Raw genomic sequence first — 9,220 nt, forward strand, 5'->3', positions numbered from 1 at the left:
TAATGCAAGATGCGTGAATGCTTGTGTGTGTGTGCGTGCGTGTGTGTGCGTGCGTGTGTGTGTGTCTGTGTGTGCGTGCGTGTGTGTGTGTGTGTGTGTGTGTGTGTGTGTGTGTGCGTGTCTGTGTGTGCGTGCGTGCGTGTGTGTGTGTGTGTGCGTGCGTGTGTCTGTGTGTGTGCGTGTCTGTCTGTGTGTGCGTGCGTGCGTGTTTGCGTGTGTGTGTGTGTGTGTGTCTGTGTGTGTGTGTGTGTGTGTGTGTGTGTGTGTGTGTGCGTGCGTGTGTGTCTTAGTGGTGGAGTCGAGACCAGCTAACCCGAGACCGAGACGAGACCAAGACCGAGGGGGGGGGCGAGACCGAGACAAGACCAAGACCAGACAAATATGAGACCATTTTCAAGACCATTTACACGCGACCATTTAACCTTTACACCATTGCTCTGCTAACAATGAAATAACTCATTAGGAATGATAGTAAGATATAAATGACTGTCCAGTTTAATACTCACAGGTGACAGAAGGCAATCCTTTCATCTGAAACACTATAATTCCATATCATTGACCTTCAGAAAGGCTCAACACAGTGGACAGGATGAAGCGTGAAAACACCATCCTGCTGCTAAATTATGACCCCCACCCTTTGTGGTTTGTATAAGCAAATCACCACATCTCTCCAGCCACCTTGTTGACCTGTGTTGTCTTCCTTTGTGCATGAACGTGAGGGGCGGGGCTACAGCGTTAGAAACGTTCAAACTGCAAGAATATTGGTTGCGATTGAAGGAGGGATTTTTACACCCAATCACAGTAAAAGAATATTATACACAGGCAAGAAATGATCTTGAAATGGTCTTGAAACAAATTCCCGAGTCCGGCTTGCCCGAGACCGAGACGAGACCGAAACCGATGGAGGGCGAGTCCGAGACGAGACCGAGACCATCAAAATGTGGTCTTGAGACCCGTCTCGAGACCAAGACCGGTCTCAAGTACTCCAACACTGTGTGTGTGTGTGTGTGTGTGCGTGTGTGTGTGTGTGTGTGTGTGCGTGTGCGTGTGTGCGTGCGTGTGCGTGTGCGTGTGTGTGAATGTCATACATCATTGAAACATTAAGCACAGACAGAGGGAAAGAAAGACCGAGTGCACAAGTCAACCAGAAGACAAGCATGATTCAGACAGGCATGTGTCCTGTGTGTAATCAACATTAGCAGGATGCAGTCACGCTCTCCTAGCCTCCCAGCAGATCTATGGCCACACACCCTGAACTCCTGACCTTCCATGCCTGTCCACTCAAATAGCAAGCCTCTATCTTCTAAACCAGGGGTCTTCAACCTTTTTCAGCCCAAGGAGAACCCCTTGCTTAGAGAAACAGAGCAGATAAAAAAAACTATTAAAAACAATTTAAAAAAGTAATACATAATTTGTGTTGCATTTTACGCGTGGCCTATAATAACATTTATAATCCAGCACACACCAAGATATCAGGATTAACACTTATTTTTATTAATATATTACATTAAAAGGCAAGAAGGAGCAACCTGTTTTGCATCATTGCTTCATCAGATTCACGTCTTTGTAAATATTTTTTTAAGTAGCATATTATTGCCTATTAACAATTGGAGGTTACTCAATATTATTATTTTTTGTGTCTAAAATAAAAATAAATACATTTTCACAAACTGACAAAAATGGGTGGAGCCCGTGCAGTACCTCTGCGGACCCCCTAGGGGTCACAGACCCCTGTTGAAGGCCATTTTCTAAACTGCTACTGTCTGTCTGTCTGTCTGCCTGTCTGTCTGCCTGCCTGCCTGCCTGCCTGCCTGCCTGCCTGCCTGTTTCTTTCATAATACAAACAGAAAATAAACTGAACAAATACACCAACAAGTTTAAATGAGCATATGCCCTTTGCATAGCTGGAATATAATAGCCATCAAATGCAAATTGAGGATTTGATTGCCATTTTATAAACAATAAACCATGCACACAGTCCTATCAGGCAATACATCTCCAGCCAATCAGACTGTAAATTCCCTGGCTAGATAAATGGGAAAGCCAGTGTAGCATGAAGTGGTTAATTAAATGGCTCCTAGGTCATTACTGTGGATTAATTCACCCTGCTAATGATTGAATTAATCTTGAATGACATGAACATAGCCAAGACGAATGGATCTACTGCCTTTGAAATCATATAGTACCCCCAGGTATGTTGACATAATAGCAAGTGACTGCACTCTCTTTTTTCATTCACATACTGCCCTGCTCCCTTCCTACTCTCTATACAGATGTAGCTCTTCTTCTTCTTCTTCTTCTTCTTCTTCTTCTTCTTCTTCTTCTTCTTCTTCTTCTTCTTCTTCTTCTTCTTCTTCTTCTTCTTCTTCTTCTTCTTCTTCTTCTTCTGCTTCTGCTTCTTTCGGCTGCTCCCATACCGATGTAGCCATTGTAGAAATGTCTGCTGCACCTTGGCTCCGTCGCCAGGAGGGACACTACTTTTCTCCCTTTCCAGTTAAACAGAAGATCTTGGATGGTCAATGGATACAAAGAACTTGACTCATTAATTCTCCACACCCACTTATTCCTGTTCAGGGTGACGGGGGAGCTGAAGCCTATCCCAGCATGCACTGGTCCCAAGTCAGGGAAGGGCAGACACATTAGACACCTATGAGCAATTTAGAGTTTCCAATTCACTTGCATGTCTTCAGACTGTGGGCGAAACCTGGAGCACATGGAGGAAAACACAATACAGGTAGGAGACTCCCCAGTATGCTGGCAGTCTTTACTTTTGTCTCTGTTGCATGTTTCAGATTTGGAATGACTACAAGCTGCGCTGGATGCCAGTAGAGTTTGATGGAATTGAGTTCATTAGAGTTCCATCGAACAAGATCTGGAGACCCGACATTGTGCTCTACAACAAGTGAGACCAGGCGGTTTTACCACTGTCACCATCATTACTACCATTACCCTCATCACCATTATTGCAATCTTTATAATCATTTTCTAAACAATACAGTGTCAGAACCCCTAGTAGCACCAGTGTCTTGTTATACAGCCCACTGCTAGAGTGTATAACAGACTATAACAGTATTGAAATATGCTAATGTGACAGCATTATTGATGCAGAAAGACATTTTCATGGGCAATTTTGTCCTATTTATGGGTGGGAATCACAGATTAACTCACGATACGATACTATCATGATACTTGGCCCTCGACAATGATGGTATCACTGTACAGCAATTCTGCAACAATAGATAGCGTACATTGCAAGAAATTTCATCTACGATACATCACGATATCTGTGTACCTGAAGAAGAAAAAATATACACCTAAAAAGGTCAAAAGCAGGCCAGGAAGTATGTATTTATTCACAGAATTGACAGGAAACAATGTAAAACAAAGTACTGCATAGTGCCATTTAAAGCACATTTACTGCAACTTGCCACGCCTCCATGTGTGAAGTTAAAATGTATCATAGAAGGAAGTATCGCAATGTATCGATATACCATTAGTCCCATTCTTTCCATTTCAATTCACCTAATTTGTACTCATTTTGTGTTTCAGACTTACAATAGCGATTCATAATGTTAGTCAAAGGCAATTATGTGAATTTTGTATTTCACAATGACCACAATTGGTTTCATTGTCCTCCATCTTTTCAACCTAATGCTCTCCTTCTCCCCTCCTCTCTCCTCTTATCCTTGCCTACCTCCATTTCTCTGTGCATTCATATCTTACTCTCTTTGTTTGCTGTGTCTGCCTTCCACTAACTATTGTCTCCTATTCAATACACCACATATGCTTACACACACACACACACACACACACACACACACACACACATACGTGTGCGCACGCACGCACGCACGCGCACACACACACACACACACACACACACACACACACACACACACACACACACACACACATCACTCACATACAGTGCTGTAGGTGATTTCTTAGTGGAGGATAAGACCAAGGCTCTACTCAAGTTTGATGGTACCATCACCTGGGTTCCTCCAGCCATTTTCAAATCCTCCTGTCCCATGGACATCACATACTTCCCCTTTGACTACCAAAACTGCTCCATGAAGTTTGGCTCCTGGACTTATGACAAGGCCAAGATTGACCTGGTACTTATTGGGTCAAAGGTCAGTGATTGTGATAAAGTCCAGTGTAACTATCAACAGACACTCATCTATTTCAAAATGTCTTTCTTTCATACTGTATCTACAAAGTAAGAAAGTACTGCTTACACTTTCTAGTGTAAAATCATCACATGATATGAACAGATCTTTAGCTGGTCCGCGACTACTGGCACCATCTCTACAGATGCAAATTTCTGTGCCTGAGTGAGTGAGTGAGTGAGTGAGTGATGAAGTTCCACCATTGGTCGGCCGGAACATGTGATCGGGCGGGGAGACAGAGAGAGGGGGAGATAGGCACACAGCTCTGCCGCTGATCATGCTACTCCTCCTGGCCAGAGCGACCAGCTACATACTGTAAAGCAGTGCTTCCCAAACTGTGGGCCGCAGCCCACTAGTGGGCCATGGAGGTACTGCAGGTGGGCCGCAAGTGGTCTGCCAACACCCCCGATTTTTGTGTGCAATCAAATGGCTGTAGCAGGGTCATTCTTAAAGCTAAAGTGTAGATCCTGTTATCAGAAGAAACTAGAAGGCATCCATTGGTACCAAGCATAATATGCTAGCTTGTCGGGAAGGGGGCTATAAATAACGCTCCAAAAGCAGGTTACATTTGGGCGAGGAAAAACTATATTTCAAAGAATTTCAAAAAACAACAACAAACGCTTGTTATCCCCCACTCAGGTGAACCTGAAAGACTTCTGGGAGAGTGGCGAGTGGGAGATCATTGACGCCCCGGGATACAAGCACGACATCAAGTACAACTGCTGCGAGGAGATCTACCCGGACATCACCTACTCCTTCTACATCCGCCGCCTGCCCCTCTTCTACACCGTCAACCTCATCATCCCCTGCCTCCTGATCTCCTTCCTCACGGTGCTGGTCTTCTATCTCCCGTCCGACTGCGGAGAGAAGGTCACGCTCTGTATCTCCGTCCTGCTCTCCCTCACTGTGTTCCTGCTGGTCATCACTGAGACCATCCCCTCCACGTCGCTCGTCATCCCGCTCATCGGCGAGTACCTCCTCTTCACCATGATCTTCGTCACGCTCAGCATTGTCATCACCGTGTTCGTGCTCAACGTCCACTACCGCACGCCCATGACCCACACCATGCCGGCCTGGGTGCGCTCAGTTTTCCTCAAAGTGCTGCCGCGGGTCATGCTGATGCGGAGGCCGATAGACGAGGGCGGCAAGCTGGCTGGGGGGTCGGACAACAGTGGGGAGGCAGCGGGAGCTGGAGGGGGAGGAGGAGGAGGCGGAGGATGGAAAGGAGGGAAGAAGAGGAAGCTGACACCGGTGAGTCACCCCATGGGTGTATAAAATAAATGGATAAAGAGTGGGAAAATGGCCGCCCATTCATTTGAACATAAGCTTCTCAGCAGCATAGAGCCAAAAGGTCTTCTTCTTCTTCTTCTTCTTCTTCTTCTTCTTCTTCTTCTTCTTCTTCTTCTTCTTCTTCTCCTCCTCCTCCTCCTCCTCCTCCTCCTCCTCCTCCTCCTCCTCCTCCTCCTCCTCCTCCTCGCTGGTTTACTTCCGGTGTTGCACCGAAATATGTGACATTTCAGCACCAATAAACACCACAACGGGTGGAACTAATGCCGTTGTCAAGTGGTTGGCAAGTGCGCCGAGGAGTAACAATTAACACAATGGTGGCCTCTATAGATGAGATAAACGCTGCTATCAAGTCTGTTTTAAATCGATTAAAAGTACCACTTACTTTGAAATCCAAACAGCACCCTGCTTTGAAGGCATATTCATCAAAGGGGAGATTTTTTCTTCTTCTCCCGACTGTATTAACTAACGTTAGATTCAGGCGAATACATTGGCCTCTTGTGATTGGTTAGGGGAAATGGAATTCCCCTGGGGGATAGAAATAGCTCAAACAGCAATCTCAGACTAGAACATGGAAATGGAGTGTATCGAGTCGACAATTCATTCTGATATCAGGCTACTTCTTATCGGGAACAAATCAATTATTTCACCATTGCTGACACCAGCCGTCAGAATATGGGAGCACACTGTAAGCCAGCAATAAGCACCCTCTGTGGTCACACATGACACAACGTACCACAACAAGGAAGTAGCCATGAATGGGCACGAGCAGGAGCGCTCCTGTGGCCTACATGTGCTTTCATGGAGCCGCAGAAAATACAGCTTTATATGACTCTTGGTGGCATTCCGAAGGAAAATAGACCCGATGGTTTTAAAACTTGATCATCATACAGCTGCTTCTTTCTCCATGAACTGTGAGGAAGGGGAAGCTTTGTGGGCAGCAGGGTGTCACGTGACTTGATAGATAGCATAAGAGCTGTGCAAACGGCTGCGCAAATGATAGCACCGTACGACGATAGGGCCCATGCCATGGTATCATATACTTCAGCACTATCTCCTGACACCTAAGTAGATTGTGTCATGCTGAAGTGGCCACTCTAAAATGCATCACTTTGTTGAGGTGAAATATCAGGATCAGAGAACAAACTGGGGGTCAAACAGTTGCGAGGGATAACAATTACCTTCATAAATATTCTAAAACAAGGTCTGTTGCAGGGTCGAGCCCTATAAGACTCCTATTACGAAGTCTCCAACTCCTTCGCTAGACTCTCTCTAGTGCAGGACACACAGTGTCACCGTGTAACTTTAAAATGGGTAAGAATCCATCTTGGATATGTCAGAACCATAAAAAGCCACCTACTTCCATCAGCAGGTTCTGGCATGTTTCAGTCAATCATTTTGACAGAATTCCTTCAACAACAACAAAACACCAATCCTTAGTGTACTGAGGACGAGTCTTGCCTGGTACCAAATTAAATAAACCTCCAAAGTTGGAGGATTACATTTTGCTTCCCAATTGTTTCTATGAATGGTACTTTTCTTAACATGGCGGTTGTTTGGTGCACCTTTATCACGTTATAACTATTTATGTAGGCTACAGGAAGTTTGCTAAATGAGCTTTTTAAGCCATGTTTATCTATTGTTTTGTGAATTCAAGTAATATTCGCACACACACAACATGCACACAGTTCATTTTGACTGAATGGTTTCTCTAGTGTTTTACCTCCCCATAACATTAGAAGGGGGAAAACATATATTTGACATCAACTTATTGCAGCTGTGCTGGGCAGCTGCCAGGTGTGAATGTGCACGTGTAACTGTATGTTTATTTGTTTGACACCTAGACAACAGCTAGTCTTCCTGGGCTCCAAGACAACAATACACATTACATGACAAGCAATAAAATAAAATACAAAAACCAAAATAATAAAAAGAAAGATAAAAAGCAAATCTAAAACCAAGACAAGAAAATATAGCATGGTCAGCTAGCCCTCTAGCTGGCCAATGGACCTAAATATTAAAATAGGGTCAGTAGCCTACATCTCTTTATACTCAAACAAACAATGAATGAATGAATGAATGAATGAATGAATGAATGAATGAAACAAGGCATGGCTGAAAAAGATCAGCTCAGTAAGAAAAAGTAATTAGAGTATAAATAAGAGTATCAAATAACATGTCTGGTTTCAAACCCAACCAATAATAACCCTTAGGGAGGGACCAATAGCCTTTGAGGTGAAACTGAATCAGATCTCTGGTTGTGTTCCCCAGCAGGCTGGCGGCGGCTCGCTCAACTGTCTGAAGTTTGGGGACAATAACCTCTCCTCCATGGACGGCTGTGCTGGGAAGAAATGTCCCTGCCCCTGCCAGCATGGGAAGGAGACCCCAGAGACGGCAGACACGGGGAAGCTGACTCGCCAACTGAGTCCACAAAGCATCAACACTGTGGTGGCCTTTTCTGTGCTTTCACCCGAGATCAAACAGGCCATAGACAGTGTCAAGTACATCGCAGAGAACATGAGGAGCCGCAACAAGGCCAAAGAGGTGAGTGTCAGTGGATAATGAATCAATCAAATACAATACACTGTTTTCATCAACAGTAGCAGCAACTGTGTAGATATCCTCCGACGCACACACAAACCTGTTTATGATTGAATGTAAAATGAAGTGATGATAAACGGATAAAAAAGATGTGTTCTTATTCTTACTCTTATTCCACTATATTCCACAACAACAACAACAATAATAATAATAATAATAATAATAATTATTATTATTATTATTATTATTATTATTATTATTATTATTATTATTATTATTATTATTATAATAATAATAATAATAATAATAATAATAATAATAATAATAATAATTATTATTATTATTATTATTATTATTATATAAGAATGATGGCTAGGGAGAGCTCTGTGTATCCTAACCTACTAGAAGTTAACACCACTTTAGCTTAAATCCAAACCATTTTGGGTTTGAGGCAAGCACTCGCTCTCTGGCAGTTAATGTCTGCAGGGAGAAGGAACCTTTGATATGTAAAATTCACGACTCAATCAGCTTTGTCAAAACGTATGTCGCTGCTTTTGCCAATGTGGATTGAATGTGATTATTATAGTAATTCTCTCCTGTGTAAATTATGTCAATTATCTGCTAGCCCTCAGAAATTGTTCTCTCTCTCTCTCTCTCTCTCTCTCTCTCTCATTGTCTTTTTTCCCTTTCCTAATACCTTACTCCACCACCTCACAACCTCCCACCCCCTGTTATTCTGAATCACCCTGTATTTCTCTCACTGTACACCTCTCCACCCTGCCCCTTTTGATCTCCTTAAAAATCCTCCTCTCCCCTCCACCTTTCATTATGTCACCACCATTATCTCTCTCTCCCTTTCTGTCATCAATCTGTCCCCTCCCTCTCTCGCAGGTGGAGGATGATTGGAAGTACGTTGCCATGGTGATTGATAGAATCTTCCTGTGGGTGTTTGTGACGGTGTGCGTTCTTGGAACCATCGGCCTCTTCCTCCAGCCCCTTATTGGTTTCGTCTCATAACTGCTGACCAATCAGGGCTCACTGCCACCCTGTATCGACCAATCCTGACGCCACTAACTCTAAATAGACCAATCAGACATAGGCTTTCAAAGTTTGAGTCCTGAAGCACTATTTGTTGCGCAGGTTTTTAGCTTCTTGCCTATCGCTAACACACCAAAAACTGTTTAAATGATTCTTGCATTCAGTCTGGACCACTACGTTTT

General features: G+C 43.8%; 1 protein-coding gene across 1 annotated transcript in view; it reads left to right on the top strand.

Moving 5' to 3' along the window:
* Window positions 1–9,017, top strand: part of LOC310793774 (neuronal acetylcholine receptor subunit alpha-3-like) — a gene marked incomplete at both ends in the record, with an annotated part of 26,002 nt that extends 16,985 nt beyond the window's left edge. Inside the window, 5 exons of the mRNA XM_083655661.1 lie at window positions 2,793–2,902; window positions 3,929–4,136; window positions 4,812–5,423; window positions 7,731–8,003; window positions 8,892–9,017. Coding sequence (XP_083511787.1) covers window positions 2,793–2,902; window positions 3,929–4,136; window positions 4,812–5,423; window positions 7,731–8,003; window positions 8,892–9,017 — 1,329 coding nt within the window. The remainder of the gene's footprint in view (window positions 1–2,792; window positions 2,903–3,928; window positions 4,137–4,811; window positions 5,424–7,730; window positions 8,004–8,891) is intronic.
* Window positions 9,018–9,220: the final 203 nt, after the last annotated feature.

The sequence above is a fragment of the Poromitra crassiceps genome, assembly GCF_964638095.1.
Source record: "Poromitra crassiceps genome assembly, chromosome: 19".
NCBI lineage: Eukaryota > Metazoa > Chordata > Actinopteri > Beryciformes > Melamphaidae > Poromitra > Poromitra crassiceps.